The sequence below is a fragment of the Diceros bicornis genome, chromosome 27 (genome assembly GCF_020826845.1).
Source record: "Diceros bicornis minor isolate mBicDic1 chromosome 27, mDicBic1.mat.cur, whole genome shotgun sequence".
Classification (NCBI taxonomy): domain Eukaryota; kingdom Metazoa; phylum Chordata; class Mammalia; order Perissodactyla; family Rhinocerotidae; genus Diceros; species Diceros bicornis.
The window spans coordinates 36,486,349-36,504,393 of NC_080766.1; the positions used below are offsets into that span (position 1 = coordinate 36,486,349).

General features: G+C 44.8%; 1 protein-coding gene across 5 annotated transcripts in view; it reads left to right on the forward strand.

The window, feature by feature from the left end:
* The first annotated feature begins 3,698 nt into the window (after positions 1 to 3,698).
* The window catches only part of DOP1B (DOP1 leucine zipper like protein B), a 98,973-nt gene continuing 84,626 nt past the window's right edge, over positions 3,699 to 18,045 (forward strand). For 2 of the 5 annotated variants that reach the window (XM_058523069.1, XM_058523072.1), the window contains exons 1-2: positions 3,701 to 4,001; positions 4,690 to 4,854. In XM_058523069.1, coding sequence (XP_058379052.1) covers positions 3,804 to 4,001; positions 4,690 to 4,854 — 363 coding nt within the window. In that variant the 5' untranslated portion in view covers positions 3,701 to 3,803. Of the gene's footprint in view, positions 4,132 to 4,689; positions 4,855 to 18,045 lie in introns of all 5 variants that reach the window. The other 3 variants (XR_009215796.1, XM_058523071.1, XM_058523070.1) reach the window with 3 other exon arrangements.

The window sequence follows — 18,045 nt, forward strand, 5'->3', positions numbered from 1 at the left end:
CATGAGCAGTGGTGCCTCTTTGCCACCCCACCTCCTAAACACACATGTTATTGCTGACAAAGCTCTCTTCCTGCTATCTAGCCACCCACACCTGTGGACTTCAAGGACTCCACTGCTGATGGGTGGGCTTCCTCTGCCCTTTGCTCTTGCCGGTGTCGCTCTGTTACTTCAGCCCACCTTCTGTCACTGTGTATGCCACCATAAATTGAAATTATGTACTTAGGTATTTCCTCTTTCATTAGGCAATGAACTATGAGAGTGGAACCCTGTCTTTTTCATGTTTCTTCCCCAGTGCTTAGACGCTTAATATAGTGAACAGACAGTGCATGGAGTATTGCAATGGTTCAGAGATGCCTGATTTCAGACCTGCAAATTTCCTGGAAAAAAAAAATTACAGATGATTTGGATGTACTAACTTCTTGGCAAAATAAACTATCACCTCTCATTACCATCCTTAATATTTTCAAAAAATGTGAATGCTATTATTTCAGAAAAAAAGGACAGGCCTTCCAGAACATGAATAGGAACTCTCATTGGGTGGGTGTGTATGCATAGTACAGTATAATTTTGAAGAGAGATCCAGCATGTGCAAAGGCTCTGTGGTAAGATGAGTCAGTCTTAGGACAAGGAGAGTGCCTTGAAGAGAAAGGTAGGTGGAGCCTTGTAGGCCACGGGGTGAGGGGGGAAGTTTGGATTTATTGTAAGCTTAATGGGAAGAGTTTAAACATGGTGGGTGTGCTTTAATTCATGTTGTAAGAGGATTCTTGGAGCACTGTGTGAAAAACACGTTGGAGAGGGGCAGGAGTGAAGGAGGACTGTTTGGAAGCCTCTGCAAGCTTTCAGGAAAGGCAGCTTGCACAGTGCTGCAGTGGAGATGGAGAGCAGTTGAGTACGCAGGTGTTTCGGAAGAAGAGCCAGCAGGGCTTGGGTTGAGTGTGGCAGGTGAAGAGAAGGAAGAGTCCAGGAGGATGTCAGAGATCCTGTGGATGGTGGGGCCACTTTCTGAAGAAAAGAAGACAGGATGAGGAGCATGCTGAGCAGATGGAATTGAGAGATTAGGAGTTTTTCTATTTTTATTTATTTATTTTTTGTGTGTGTGAGGGAGATCAGCCCTGAGCTAACATCCATGCCAGTCCTCCTCTTTTTGCTGAGGAAGACCGGCCCTGAGCTAACATCTATTGCCAATCCTCCTCCTTTTTTTTTCCCCCCAAAGCCCCAGTAGATAACTGCATGTCATAGTTGCACATCCTTCTAGTTGCTGTATGTGGGACGCGGCCTCAGCGTGGCTGGAGAAGCGGTGCATCGGTGCACGCCCGGGATCCGAACCCGGGCCGCGGGTAGCAGAGCGCGCGCACTTAACCGCTAAGCCACGGGGCCAGCCCCCTTTATTATTTATTTATTTATTTTTTTGCTGAGGAAGATTTGCCCTGAGCTAACATTTATTGCCAGTGTCCTCTTTTTTTTTTTTTTTTTTTTTTTTTTTGTGAGGAGATCAGCCCTGAGCTAACATCCGCCAATCCTCCTCTTTTTTTGCTGAGGAAGACGGCCCTGGGCTAACATCTGTGCCTATCTTCCTCCACTTTACATGGGACGCCGCCACAGCATGGCTTACCAAGCAGTGCGTCTGTGCGCGCCCGGGATCCGAACCAGCGAACCCCGGGCCGCCGCAGCGGAGCGCGCGCACTTAACCGCTTGCGCCACCGGGCCGGCCCACCAGTGTCCTCTTTTTGTATGTGAGCCGCTGCCACAGCATAACCACTGACAGACAAGTGGTGTAGGTCTGCACCCAGGAACCGAACCTGGCCTGCCAAAGTGGAGCACAGCGAACTTAACCACAGGGCCACTGGGGCTGGCCCTAGGTTTTTTTCAAACAGCTGTATCGAGGTATAGTTTACAGACCATAACATTCATTCACTTAAGTGTCTGATTCATTGATTTTTAGTAAATTTACAGAGTTGTGCAACCATTGTCACAATCCAATTTTAACACATTTCCATTACCCTAAAAAGATCCCTTGTGCCCATTTTCAGTTACTCCCTATTCCTACTCCCCACCCTAGGCAACCACTAGTCTACTTGCCATCTCTAAGGGTTCGCCTCTTCTGGGCATTTAATATAAATGGAGTCATACAATATGTGGCCGTTTGTGACTGGCTTCTACCAAGCGTATATTTTCCTGGTTCATCTGTGCTGTAGCACGTATCTGTACTATGTTCCTTCATGTTGCTGAATAGTGTTCCGTTGTATGGCTAGACCACATTTTGTTGATGGACACTCGGGGGTCTAGTGTGGGATGCACTAAGTTTGAGACATTTGTGCCACATCCACGTGGAGGAGTCGAGTAGACATTTGCATGAATCTGGGCCTCAGAGGGGGAGGTTTGGGTGGGCGTTATAAATCCATGGGTCCTTAGCATGAAGATGGTATTTGTAAGTTAGAGGAATGGGGAGATCACCGAGGATAAAGAGAAAGAGGGCCCGAGCTTGGTGCCAGGGAATGCCAACATCTGGCAGTCGGGTAGAGGAGGATGAGCCTGCAAAGGAGAAGGAACAGCAGAGAGGTAGGTGGAAACCAGCACAGGGCCGGTGGGCCAGAGGAGTGTGTGGGCTGGGAGAAGGCTGTTGTGAGAAGAGGGGAGGGGTCTGCTGCACAGGCCTGCTGAGAGGTGATGTGAGGAAACAAGAGTCCACTGATTGGCAATGTGACAGTTGTGGCCTTGAGGAGACTGGAGCGGACCCAGAGTGATCAGAAAGTGAAGTAGAAGGTATCACGGGATTCTTACAACTTCACATGGCTGATGAATGAGAGATTCAACCTTAAAGAACATATCGTTGTACCTGTAGTTCAGTTTCTTTCATCTACCATATTTGCCTTTTTATGTGATTGACTACATGCAACTTGGTTAGCAAACCACAGCCTGCTCAATGTATTTAATCATATCACTTTTCTTCATATTTCTCCTTTCAGACTGTGCACTAGTGAAATTTTACTTAGCCTTATATATCAGTCTGGCTTGTGTTTGGCTGTAACAGAAAACTTGATTGAATGATGGCGTAAACAATTGAGCTGTTATGTGCAGAACGCATTAAGTGCAGAGGCAGTGTGTGCAGGGTTGGTATGGTGCCTTCTGAAAGCCATCCAGGGCCTCAACTTCTCTGTCTTTCCACTTATGCACAAAAGTCACACACTAAGGACAGTGGCATCCTCTTGGTTGCAAGATGTGGCTTCACTTCTGGCATCAAACCTTTGTTCCAGGCAGAAAGAAGGGGAGGAGTGAAGGACAAAAGGCCCATGCCAGAGGAGTCTGCCTCCTTTCAGACAGCTTTCCTGGAGTCCCCACCACCCGCCTCTACTGAAGTCTCACTGTGCAGAGCTGTCACATGACTACCTAGCTGCAAGGGAGGCTGGGAACTGTAGCACTGCCCTGAGCAAAATTAGGGTCCTCTTAGTATGGATAAAGGGGTACAAGGGATTTTGGGGTAGGTGCCTGCCACACTCTAAATATATCTTAATTAGATAAAGACTAAAGAAGGAAAGCAAATGAGAACCCTTTGGCATTACTTCTGAGAAAGTGCCAAAGCATGGAACTAGGTGACAGATAAGGGAACGATTCAACATTTCCTTATCTTGCAGAGTATTTTTCAGAGTTCTAATTTGTTTGAATAGACTGATGAGTTGACCTTCAGATTTTTTTTCTAATGAAGGAATAAAAACAAAATTTGACATAAGCATGCATTTGTATTGTATACGTGGTAATGTATAAATGATGGATGTTTTCACAAGGTCAAATCAGTGCAGTATTCCATGTCGTTCTTTGTTTCCTTTTGTCACATTGCGGATAAAAATAAAAGGAGATGGTTGCTGTTGGAGTTGGCATTAGACTGTCTACGTCTCAGGCTTTTTTGCAACAGCTGCGGTAGTTCATATATAATGAATGCATCTAGCCACAGGAAAAATAAAAGAATCCGGCAGAGAATATACAAGGGCAAGAAGAATAAAGTGGTGATTGCTTGGGCCCCGGTGTAACCAGCTTACGTGCAGACTCTACAATCTGGGGCACAAAGCCGTCAGGGCAGCACGTGGTCGGGGGGCCTGGTGGATAATTGGAGCTTAGTAACTGAACAGGCACATGGTGGGTTCCTGACAACGCTGCTGTCAGATACTGCACTCTTACATCCTTATGTTTTTTACCTTTTTTCCCCCACCAGATTTTCTTGTAGAATATTTCCAATCCTCTATCCTAGTCTAGTTGTAATGGATTGGATTGCTAAATAACAGGTTGTTCTGGTTAAGAGCATTGACCTGCTTTTCCTTAGATTTTATGAATGTCCTACAGTGGGAGGGGCCATCTGCATTCAGAGTGACCAATTGACAACAATATATAGTTAGCTGCTTTGCGAGTTTCTCTCCTAGAATTAATTTTGTCAATTAAGTGGAACCCTAGCCTTTTTGCTTCTTTCTTTCTTCTCTGTCCACTTGTCCCTCTTAGAATCCAGGAGGGCCGGAACTGTTTATCTTTGATCTACCGTAGTGCCTGGCCCAGAAGCTTTGCCAAATATTTGAACTGGATTGCCAAGTGCGTTTGTGCACAGTAGTGTTTGTGGACACGTTTCCTCCATATCTCTGGGCTGGGGACAATTTGTGTCCTTGAATAGCTGCCTCATTTGTTTATTTTTTGATTCATTTTTAGATACTTTCTCTGCTGCAAGAATGTAAGATGGATCCAGAAGAGCAGAAACTATTAAATGATTACCGATACAGAAGTTACTCTTCAGTGATTGAAAAGGCTTTAAGAAATTTTGAGTCCTCGAGTGAATGGGCGGATCTCATATCTTCACTGGGCAAGCTCAACAAGGTATGTGGGGCATAGAGTATTTGGATTGCTCGGAGGCGGGGCTGCAGGTGTCTTTTTATTATTTCAAGGAATTTTCTTTTTATTATTACACTACATGCTGATTATAACAATTAGAAAATGCAGATAAGAAAAACCGCCCGTAATTGTGTCACCCAGAGTTACCCATTGTTAACCTCTCACTGTCCATACGTCCTTCCAGCTTTTTTTTCCTGACCATAGAATTATAGTGTGGATATAGTTGATGGAATAACTGAACAGTCTTTTTCTCAACAATATTTAGGTCTAAACAAGATAAACTTTAGGGCCGGCCCGGTGGCGTAGCAGTTAAGTTCACGCGCTCTGCGTCGGCGGTCCAGGGTTCGCCGGTTCGGATCCTGCGTGTGGAGCTGTGCGCTGCTCATCAAGCCATGCTGCTGAGGCCGCGTCCCACATAGAGCAACTAGAAGAATGTACCACTATGACATACAACTTTCTTTTTTTTGTTGTTTTGTGAGGAAGATCAGCCCTGAGCTAACATCCATGCCAATCCTCCTCTTTTTGCTGAGGAAGACCGGCCATGAGCTAACATCTATTGCCAATCCTCCTCCTTTTTTTTTTTTTTTTCCCCTTTTTCTCCACAAAGCCCCAGTAGATAGCTGTATGTCATAGTTGCACATCCTTCTAGTTGCTGTATGTGGGACGCCACCTCAGCATTGCCGGACAAGCAGTGCGTCGGTGTGCACCCGGGATCCAAACCTGGGCCACCAGTAGCAGAGCGAGAGCATTTAACCGCCCAAGCCACGGGGCCAGCCCCCAGACATACAACTTTCTACTGGGGCTTTGGGGAGAAAAAAGGAAAAAAGGAGGAAGACTGGCGACAGATGTTAGCTCAGAGCCAATCTTCCTCAAAAAAAATAAATAAATAAACAAGATAAACTTTAAAATTGTCCAATCAGTTATTCAAAGATGAATTTTTCTTCATGTACTGTTTAGGATTTTTATGGCTTTTTTTTTGGTCTACTTTTTTTTTTTTTTACCATTTTACTGCTGATGGGTAACTCCTGGAAGAATAAAGGATGAAATAAGTATTGAAATCTGCCCAGAAATTGTGTGTATGTTTGAACGAGGAGGAAGGGGTCAGGTCTAGGAAGACCGAGACTGGTCACATGCAGGCTTGACCTTGTATTTTCTCATCCTGCCCAGAAGGAGGATGACACGGTAATGGCCACGTACTCAGATGACCACTATGACCCGTAGGTAGAAGATATCTGGGCTCAAAGAGGCTGTGCCCAGCTCTGCGCCCAGAGCTCCTGCCTGTGATACCTGACCCTGGAGCCCGAGTGCCATCTGGGAGTTGGGAGATGCCCAGCCCTACTCTGCAGATCTCCATTCCCCAGGTCACGCACACTGGGGGACTCTGACAGACCTCACTAAAGAGAAAGAATTTCTCCATTTAGCTCTTCAAGGGACGGGGGAGGGTGAAGAGTGATAGCCGCCTGACCTCGGGTGCAATGCCTGGGCAGCAGTCCAGCACCAACCGCCAGAAAGCAGCCATCAGCACTCACAGATGGCTGTCAGGCAGTGGAGGGAGGCCGTTATTACAGGTAGTGGCCAGGAAACTGCGTGGTCTCTTGCAAGGTATATTTACAACATGGGAACGTCGTGGCTGCGTGCTGGCTGGGATGGACCAACGTACTAAAGCAGCAAGTAAGAGCTTGAGAATTCTTTGGTTGTAGAGCCCTAACTCAGAAATTCTCAAGCTGAAGATTAGGGGGAAAGGAGAAGCACTGAAATGGGATTTAGGCAGATTCATGTTCTTCTAAATGTTTCACTGTTTTAGTACTTGACTCTCCTGGAATCTAAAAATAGCATACTTATTTTGGGAGGGGGTGTGTTTGTTATTTTTTTGTTGAGGTAAAATTCACGTAACGTAAAATTTACCATTTAACCATTTTAGTGTGTGCAGTTAAGTGGCTTTTAGTACATTCACAGTGTTGTGCAACCATCACCACTATCTAATTCCAGAACATTGTCACCACCCCAAAAGGAAACCCTCCTCGTCCCTCCCCCTCCCCAGCCTCTGGCAAGCGCTAATCTACTTTCTCTGTCTATGCTCATTTCATGTAAATGGAATCATGCAATCTATGGCCTGTTGTGTGTGGCGTCTTTCACTTAGCATGTTTTCAAGGTTCATCCCTGTTGTAGCATGGATCAGTACTTCATTGCTTTTTATGGCTGAATAATATCCCATTGTATGGATACACCACATTTTGTTTATCCATTCATCAGTTGATCGGTATTTGAGTTTCTCCCTTTTGGCTATTGTGAATGGTACTGCTATGAACATTTCTGTGCAAGTTTTTGTTTGAACATCTATCTTCACTTCTTTTGGGTATATACCTAGGAGTGGAATTACTGAATCGTGGTAATTGTATGTTTAACTTATTGAGGAACCACCAAACTGTTTTCTCAGCGGCTACACCGTTTTCATTGTACGTGCCCACCAGCAACGTATGAAGGTTCCAATTTTTTCACATCCTTGTAGCTTAATTTTAGTCTTTTTTGATAATAACCATCCTACTGGGTGTGAAGTGTTACCTCATTGTGGTTCTGATTTGCATTTCCCAAATGACTAATAATTTTGAGTATCTTTTTATATGCTTATTGGCCATTTGGATGTCTTCTTTGCAGAAAATTTCTATTCAGATGCTTTGCCTATTTTTTAACTGAGTTGTTTGTCTTTTTATTGTTGATTTGTAAACATTCTTTATATATTCTGGATACGAAGGCCTTTATTCAATATATGATTTACAAATTTTTTTTCCCATTCTTTGGGTTGTCTTCTCACTTGTTTGATAATGCCCTTTGATGTGGAAGAGTTTTTAATTTTGATAAAGTCTAATTCACCTGTTTTTTCTTTTGTTGCTTGTGCTTTTGTTTTGTTTTTGGTTTTTTTTCTGTGAGGAAGATCAGCCCTGAGCTAACATCCATGCTAATCCTCCTCTTTTTGCTGAGGACGACCGGCTCTGAGCTAACATCTATTGCCAATCCTCCTCCCGTTGCTTGTGTTTTTAATGTCATATCTAAGAAACCATTGCCAAATCCAAGATCATGAAGATTTGCCCCTGTGTTTTTCCCCCAAGAGTTTAATAGATTTAGCTTTTAGTTTTAGGTCTTTGATCCATTTTGAGTTAATTTTTGTATATGGTGTGAAGTAGGGCTCCAACTTCATTCTTTTGCATGTGGAAATCCACTTGTCTCAGCACCATCTGTTGAAGAGCCTGTTCTTGTCAAAGGTTTTGGAACCCTGTTGAAAATCAATTGACCGGAGATAGATGGGTTTATTTCTGAACTTTCATTTCTTTTCCGTTGATCTATATGTGTATCCTTATGTCAATATGATATATGTTTTGATTATTGTAGCTTTGTACTTAAGTAAGTGAGAGTCTTCCAACTTTGTTGTTGTTTTCAGAATTGTTCTGGCTGTTCTGGATCCCTTGAAATTTCCTATGAATTTTAGGATCAACTGGTCAATTTCTGCAAAAAAACCAAGTGGGACTTTGATAGGGATTGCTTTGAATCTGTAGGGGAGTATTGCCATGTTAACAATATTAAGTCTTACAATCCATGAACACAAGATATCTTTTCATTTATTTAGGAACACATACATTTTGAGCTAGGTAAAATAATAAACTTGGTAACTGCAATTCTCAAGCAACAAGATATTTATTAAACAGGCTTTGTTTTATTATATCTGAAAAACTTCCTAAAACATTTAATCATTTTAACCCACCCTTTGAAAGGCAGATTATCAAGTACAGTTGAACCCTTCTTTAAGAAGTTTTTGAAGCACTGGCCATTATTCATTCTGTAGCGATTTGAGCATCTGCAACATGCCAGTAGTTTTCTAGGTATCAGGGTACAGCAGAGAACAAAACCAACAAGGTGCTGCCCACATTCTGGTGGGGATCGGGGGAACCCGAGGATAAACAAAATACACGGGATGTTAGATAGTGATGAGTGTTGTGGGAACAGTAAAGAAGGGAGGGGAGGGCCAGCCCTGGTGACATAGTGGTTAAGTTCAGCGCACTCCATTTTGGTGGCCTGGGTTCGGTTCCCAGGTGTGGACCTACATCACTCGTGGCCATGCTGAGGCAGCGACCCACATACAAAATAGAGGAAGATTGGCAACGGATATTAGCTCAGGGCGAATCTTCCTCAGCAAAAAAAAAAAAATGGGAGGGGACAGTGAATGCTGGGGGAAGGACATTGCAAATTAAATGGGATTGTCAAGGAAGGCCTCTCTGAGAAGGTGCCTTTGACCAATTGCAGAGGTTCTGGTGTGTCTGAGGCCAGTGAGGTTGTCACGACGCAAGTGAGAGAGGGAGAGAGTGTAGGAGACGAGGCCACAGAGGCAAGGGATGGGGAGGGCATCCGATCTTGTAGGTCCTTTAAAACTGGAGTCTGACAGTGACCACTCAGTTGGGAGTGAGCAGAGGGAGCTGAGCAGAGGGGCATGACCTGGCTTCCCTTTTAACATGCTAGAACTATTTCCAGCTGCTCTACTGGGGGTAGGAAACAGAGGTGGGGGTCAGGCAAGGCAGAAACAGGGAGACCATTTAGGAGCTGTTGCTGTAACATAGGTGGGACAGTGGGGAAGGGTTTGGATTCTGAATATACTTCGAAGGTATAGCTGACCGGATTTGCTCGTGGATTGGAGGTGGGATATAAGAGAAAAAGAGGAATCAAGTACGACTCGCAGGTTTTCTCCAACGTTTTCGGCTTGAGAAGCCTCAAGGATGCGATGGGGAGACTGAGGGGGGTAGGGGAGCCAACTCCGTGGGTGGGCAGGGAGACCAGGGGTTCACTTTAGGATGGTGTCTGGTAGGTGTCCCAGTGTGATGTCTGTAGGCAGTCAGATATGAGTTATATTGGATAAAAGTTTAAAAAGACAATTTTTCGTTACAGTTGGTACCCAAAACCACATAATCCCACTGTGTCCTCTTTGCTCGAGTTTTCTATACTCTGCTGCTATGATTAGGCAATGAGTGAGAGCAGCCCTCTTGAAAAATTTGTGAGATATGGGTGGGATGAGGGCGACATCGTCCATCCCTACCTCAGCCCTGCCAGTGACAGCTGACGTTCATAGAGAGCGTACTGTGTGCTAAGGACTTGACGTGCTTTCTTGTGTAACATGTACAGCATATCTTGAGATTGGTCTCAGACTAAACAACTTGTGCAAGGTCAGAGCCAGCAGGTAGCAAAGGGAAGGCTCAGACCCCAGCTGCGTGGCTCCAGAGCCCCTGCTCTTGAGCTTTTCTCACGTCAGTGCCTGTCTGGCTCACACAAGGGGACAGGGATATACCTGTTTGCCATCAGGATCACTGTCTTCATTATCCAGGTGAGGTAGGTGCATTGCAATTATTAGCCCCCTTTGGCTGATGAAGGTCCACTGACTTGCCTGATGTTGTATGGCTGCTAAGTGGTTGTTACAGGTTGAATTTTGTCCTCTGAAAAAGATATGTGGGTGTCCTAACCCCAAGCACCTCAGAATGTGGGAGATTGGGTCTTATTTGGAGATTGGTTCTTTACAGAGCTAATCAGGTTAAAATGTTATTAGCGTGAGCCCTGATCCACTGTGTCTGGTGTCCTTATAAGAAAGGGAAATTGGGACGCAGAGACAGACATGCATAGAGGGAAGAACCACGTGAAGATGAAGGCAGAGATCGGAGTGATGCAGTTATAAGCCAAGGAATGCCCACGATTGCCAGCAAACAGCCAGGAGCAAGACAGGCAGCCCGGAGCAGATTCTCCCTCACGGCCTCAGAGGGAACCAACCCTGTTGACACTTAAATCTCAGGCTTCTGGCCTCCAGAACTGAGAGACAATCCATTTCTGTTGTTTAAGCCACCTGATTTTGGTGCTTTGTTACGGCAGCCCTAGCACACTGATTCAGGGTAGAACCAAGATGTATCGAACACCAAGGTGCTGGGGACACGGCATTGAATGCCAAGTTCCTCCCCTCTTAGAATGTAAGGCTTTGTTGGTGGAAGACAGACAACGAATAAATATGTGATGTTGGGTGCTGAATGACAAGACGGAAAATAAACCAGGGAAGTGGGGTAGTGAGGAAGGAGGATGGGGTGCTGGTTCAGACAGAGATGGCTCGCTGATAACGTGACATTTGAGATTTGAGCAGACGCCTGGATGCAGCGAGTGAGCTGGCAGGGAGGCCATCTGGGGCGTGGGCCTGTGTCCAAGGTACGGTAGGGGTGGGTGTGGCTGGGGTGGAGAGGTGATAGAGATGAGGGAGGAGAGGTAGCCAGGGCAGATCACGGGTTTTGTTCTGCGAGGTGGGGTGAGCCATTGAGCTTCCAGGAAGGCTTTGAGCAAGGTGACTGCTGCCTTCCACATTAGGAGAATCCCTCTGGCTGCCTCGCGGGGAGTGAGCCTGAGTTGGGTGTGTCCAGGGTGGCAGTGGGCAGCTTTAGCACCAAATCAGAGTTCCTGCACGTGGAGGGTTTGGGAAGGCACTGGAGGGAGCAAACCTTGCTCAGCTTAGTGATTACTTACTTCTGGGAGACACAACTTCTGCATCCAGGGATGTCTGATAGGAGCTGATGTGAATAAAGAATTTTTCTTATGGTTTTAGTGATGGTCAGATTTCTTGGACTCATGCATGTATGCAGAAATTCAGTAAGAAAAAAAGTGATGAATTAGTAAAAGCTCTTTATAATGCTTTCTAATTAAGATAGATGACTGCGGGTTATAAAACGTGAACCATACATTCAGAATGGGCTCATGGAGCTCAACTCTTGACAAATGAGAAATCTGAGCCTTGAGAGATCTTGGTTTGTCCAACTACAGACAAGTTCTAACTATCATTTTTTAAACTTGCTAAACTTTCAGTGTCATTTTTGGAATTTTTCTGTATTAGAGAAAAGTTTATCCTTTGTAGTTTTTAGGTATATCAACATGAATAGGGTAATTTTTGCTTAATTGTTTATCTGAGACTTCAAGCCATCATCTGGCACTAACTATTTTTAGATAACTTTTGTGTGTGTGTGAGGAAGATCAGCCCTGAGCTAACATCCATGCTAATCCTCCTCTTTTTGCTGAGAAAGACCGGCTCTGAGCTAACATCTATTGCCAATCCTCCTCCTTTTTTTCCCCACAGACCCAGTAGATAGTTGTATGTCATAGTTGCACATCCTTCTAGTTGCTGTATGTGGGACGTGGCCTCAGCATGGCCGGAGAAGTGGTGCATGGGTGCGCCCCCGGGATCCGAACCCGGGCCGCTGCCAGTAACGGAGCGCGCCCACTTAACCGCTAAACTACGGGGCTGGCCCATTTTTGTGTGTGTGAGGAGATCAGCCCTGTGCTAACATCTGCCAGTCCTCCTCCTCTTTTTTTTTTTTTTTTTTTTGCTGAGGAATACTGGCCCTGGGCTAACATCCGTGCCCATCTTCCTCCACTTTATATGGGACACCGCCACAGCATGGCTTGCCAAGCAGTGCGTCGGTGTGCGCCCGGGATACAAACTGGCGCACCCCAGGCCGCCGCAGCGGAGCGCGTGCACTTAACCACTTGCGCCACCGGGCCGGCCCCATAGATAACTTTTAATCAACAAGTGTATTTTGAGCCCTTATGAACCCGACCACTGTACCAAGCCTGGATTACAACTTTGATTATGGAAATGAAGGATAGTAGAAATGACTAAACTCTGTACATTTAAAAACTTTATCACTATTGTTTCACAAAATGACCAGAAATAGCAAGGGAAGTAGGAGGTCTTGGGTGTTGTTACATGTTTCACCTTCGAAAGTCTTACCACTTAATTACAAACACCTCCTTTTTAAAGCAGAGACTCCTTATTGTGGCATTTTGGGCTTAGTGCTGTGGTATTGTGGGGAGAATGTGGGCTAGAGCTTGGAGACCAGGTGAACTGTTCTGGCCCTTTACAGATCAGCTCTAAGATTCCTGCTGCCTGAAAACTCGATGTGTCTGAACTGGATCCTGATTTTCACCCTAGTCCTAATCAACTGCTTTTCTCTATTAAACAGTGTTAGTTCAGATAAAGCCTCTTTGGTTTGAGGTCTGTACTAGTTTGCTGGGGCTGCCTTAACAGACTGGGCGGCTTAAACACGGAAGTTAATTTTCTCGTAGTTTTGAAGACTAGAAGTCCAAGATCAAGGTGCGGGCAGGTTTGGTTTCTTCTGAGGCCTCTCTCCTTTGGCTTGTGGATGGCCGCCTTCTCACTGTGTCCTTACCTGGTCTTCCCTCTGTGCGTGTCTGTGTCCTAATCTCCTCCTCTTCTAGGGACACCAGTCATATTGGACACCACCTATATGACCTCATTTTACCTTAGTTACCTCTTCAAGGGCCATATCTCCAAATACAGTCATATTCTGAGCTTCTGGGGGTTAGGGCTTCAACATACGAGGGGGGGGGGGTGGACACAGTTTAGCCCATAACAGGATCTGATAGTGAAGTACAGATTGTCTCTCTGCGTATCTCTCCGCAAATTTTTTTTAAAAAGCTCATTTCTGATGGAAGCCCAGATGGTTTTCCATCACGTGCCTTATGGAACAATAGAGTATTATTTTTTTTAATCGTTTTTTACTGCCCAGGAGCATCATGAAGAACTTCCCTTCTCATGTGTGTCATGATACCTTATGTGCCTGGAACTTCCAAGTCACTCAGGGCAGCCTTCCAAATTGCCTTAATCTGTTCAAGCTGCTATAACAAAATACCACAGACTGGGATGGCTTATACACAACAGAAATTTATTTCTCGCAGTTCTGGAGGCTGGGAAGTCAAGATCAAGGTGCCAGCAGATTCCCTGTCTGGCGAGAGCCCTCTTCCTGGTCCACAGATGGCGGTCTTCCATTATGTCCTCACACGGCAGAAGGAGTGAGGGAGCTCTGTGGGGTCTCTTTCAGAAGGGCACGAGTCTCGTGGCGGAGCCCTCATGACCTAATCACCTTCCAAAGGCCCCACGTCCGAGTGCCATCACATCACAGGGGGACAAACCTTCAGACCATAGCACCGTGATTCGTGGCCCCATCTGGCCCACCTCACATGCCCTGCAGCAGCTTCTTTCTGGGGGCTGTTGTGGGGTGTCTTTTAGGGGGCTAAAAGGGTCCTTCCAGGTTGGGCTTCCCCTGGGTCTCCTTGTGAGGGCCCTTTCAGCCCTCCTTCCCAACCTCTTCCCCCTTGACTGAGACACAGTTTAAATCACTGCTCCTGATCCCCTTTGGACCAGCTGACGAGCGAGTGACCTGGACGGAGCGGCGCTGTGAGCCCCTCTTAGCCTCCTTGTTGATGAATTGCAGCTCTCAGCCTCCGCGATGCCTGGGTCCATCTTGTCACCTCACTTTTAGGACACCATCTGTTAAAGTATGGTACCTCGGTTTGGGGCAATTATTTTAGTCATTTCCCAGCAACCTTTCGCTGCCATCCGGGGCGGTGACCTTAAAGGTAGAAGTTGTAGAGTGTAGACAAGGAGAGTGTTAAGGTTATATTGGAAAGATGTGGGCCTTAATGCCTTCTGAGAAGAGACCAAATTGAAAGGATGCTGTTGACGATTATTGACTCTCTTCATTTTTAAATAAAGTAGATCCCGTTGCTTTGCAGGAGAGAGTGGTGGGCACAAGGTCCATTTGTCTCTGGCACTGTTCTGATTTTCTTGGCCCCAGAACTTAGATGATACAGCGAACGGAACGTCAGGTAGAACTCCTGTTCCTAAGGTGTGGCAAAGGCTGCCAGATCCTTCGCTACTGTTCTGTCATCCTTCTTTTGGTAGGTGACATATTGGGCCTCGGATGGCATTATTGCCTCATATGCTACCCCAGGTTACCCAGAAGGAGCTGAGAATTGGCAAGGGCCTTGCTGATTCAGGGTTCTTAGAGCTACCTCACTATGAGCCGCTCAAACACCATAGGCCGACATGGTCCTTTTGGAAAGAACATTTCTCTTTGTTGCAAGGAGTCTGGTATACTTAAAATAATTGATAGCTAGGATAGTCTACTTATTTTGTGTGTAAGCAAAGGATATTTTTGTCACTCTTCCTTTCAGATCCGTTGGAGGGATGGAGATAGTCTAGATTTGGACAGATGAATTATCCCTCCAGTAATCTAATGACAAAAGCTTGTCCAGCAGAATTGAGTTTATGGATAAGGGAAGGGGCTTATGGTCTACTTACGTGTTAGAAATTCTGCCAAGAAAGCTGTGAAACTAGAAACGTCATGTTAGGCTGGAGTAAGGAAGGTGCTGTGGACTGAATTGTGTCTCCCCCCTGAATTCCTGTGTTGAAGCCCTCACTCCCAGACTCCCAGTGTGACTGTATCTGGAGCCTGGGTCTTTGGGAGGCAAGTAAGGTTAAATGAGGTCATAAGGGTGAGGCCCTAATCCGATAGGACTGTGGCCTTATAAGAAGAGGGAGAGAGAGAGTGCTCTCTCCTCCATGTGAGGACACAGCAAGAAGGCAGCTGTCTACCAGCCAGGAGAACCAGATCAATTGCCACCTTTATCTTGAACTTCCAGCCTCCAGAACTGTACGAAATAAATTTCTATTGTTTAAGCCACCCAGTCTGTGGTATTTTGTTACAGCTGCCCAAGCAGACTAATATAGAAGGAAATAAGTTAAACGTGGCTATTTTTTAAAAAGTACAGCTGATTGAACATGAACACCAATATTTAAGCTTGTATTTGAGCCAAATATAGGCATTCCCATTTATCTTTTTAAAATGGTCTTTCCTTTTTTTTTTTTTAGAGCTTTATTGACATACAATAAACTCCACACATATTTAAAGTGTATAATTTGATGAGTTTGGACATGTATATCCCGTGAAACCATCACCATGTGAAAATAATGGATGTGTATGCATCACCCCCAGAAGTTTCCTTGTGCCTTTCTGGAATCCTTCTTCCCTCCCTCCCCTCTCAGCCCCATCCCCAGGCAAGCTCTGATCTGCTGTCTATCACTAGAGTTTGCATTTTCTAAAATTTTATATAAACAGAATCATGCAATATGTAATCATTTCTTTTTTCTCTCATCTGGCTTCTTTCACTCAGCAAAACTATTTTGAGAGTCATCCACGTTGTGTGTATTGACAGTTCATGCCTTTTTACTGCTGAGTAGGATTCCATGGACATACACTCTTTGTTTATCCATTTCTCTGTTAATGGACATTTGCGTTGCTTCCAGTAGGTATATATTTGACTTTCTGAAGAACCGCCAAACCTTTTTCCAAAGTGGTTGCATCATTTTACCCCCTTTCAGCAGTGCACGAGAACTCCAGTTCTTCCGTATCCTCGCCAACACTTGGTGTGGACAGTCTTCTTATTTCAGCCCGTGGGAGTGTAGTAGTAGCTCCTGTGGCTCTTCAATTTCCCGGATGACTGATGATTCGAGAGTTAGGACGTGATTACTGTAAATTTGTTTTAACCCTATGGAAATACAACACAAAGATAACTGTAAGATTCTTCACTGTTTTGTTATATGTAATAGCAAAAAAATTGGAAGTGACCACCCTCAGTAGGGAAGTGGTGGGAGTAAGTCATGATACAACAGTATGATGATGTACACAGTCACCCAAATGAAGTAGACTTGTAGTTACTAACATGCAAAAATGGTCATGGCAAAATAAGGGGGCAAAAAAGTGCACGTTGAACAGTTCCCAGCTCTTTCAGTTGTGTGTCTGTAAGAGCCAAAGGGGGGGTGGTGTATAGAAGTGGACAAGATCTAGAAGCCCTTTATTGTTGGACTAGTTTACTTCCAGTTTTTCATAATTCTAAATGAAGCTCTAATGAACATCTTTCAGCACTTGGCTATTTTTGTCAAGGTGTGTTGCCAGAGGTGGAGTTGCTGTGTCATTGGTCATAGAGTTACACCTTTGGACACGTGAGTCTGTGTGTGGACTTTATTTTGTTCCACTGATCTGTCTGCAGTGGTGCCAGCACCACAGCCTTTAAACTGCTGTAGAATCATGTGCAGCATGACAACGTTTCTGTCAAGGACGGACTGCATAGATGACAGTGGTCCCATAAGATTAGTACCATGTAGGGCCAGCCCCCGTGGCCTAGTAGTTAAGTTCGGTGCTTTCTGCTTCGGCAGCCCAGGTTCAGTTCCCGGGCATGGACCTACACCACTTGTCTGTCAGTGGCCATGCTGTGGTGGCGCTCATATATAAAAAGAGGAAGGTTAGCAGCAGATGTTAGCCCAAGGTGAATCTTCTACCTCAAAAACAAGATGAGTACCACGTAGCCTAGGTATGTAGTAGGCTATACCATCTAGGTTTGTGTAAGTGCACTCGACCATGTTCGCACAATGGTGAAATCACTTAATGTCGCATTTCTCAGAATGTAGCTCCGTCCTTAAGGGATGCATGACTGTACTTTATAATGTCTTTATCCGGCAGGACCAGGTTCTCTACCCTAACCTAACCACCCTTCTCTTTCAGAATTTTTCTACCATTCCCAGGTTGTTTTCTTCCAGACAAGCCTTAGAATCATTTGTAAAGTTAAAAAAAATCTTTTGGGGGTTGATTGGTATTAGGAATTATAGAATATTTTGGGAGTGGTAGTTCTCTTCATTGATTAAAAAGTATTCACTTATGTCCCTAAGAATTTAATTGTTCTTCTAACATAAGTTCTTCCTATTTCTAAAATATATTAGATATTTTATACATGTATTTATGCTATTTTTAGTGGGATTATTTTCCACTATATGTTTTAACTAATTGTTGGCGGGTAGGAAACTATCAACTTACAGAACTTGGAAACTGACCGTCTTAATGAATTTCTGAGTTTTTTCAGCTGATTGTTTTGAGTTCTTCACGTAGACAGGCATACCATCAATCAATCCTGAATTTGTGTTTTTTCCTAATATTTTGCTACATTTTCTGAAACAGTGTTAAATAATGATGATACTATCGTGTATCGGTTACCGTAATGTTAGCTGCTGTGACAAAGTCCAAAATTCCAGCGCCACCGATAAGATTGAAGTTTCTCGCTTGTGTATCAGTTCAGCGTGGTGTTCCAGATTGCAAAGCTCTTTTCTATGTGGTACTTCCAGGGACTCTGCCATCTTTAACACTGGCTTTCCAAGTTGCTCTGTTCGCTGCCATTCTGTTCCACAGGAACGGGGAAGAGCGTCACTCATATCTTCAAGGGAGAAGAATATCCGCTGGCCAAGCAGCCGTGGCTCAG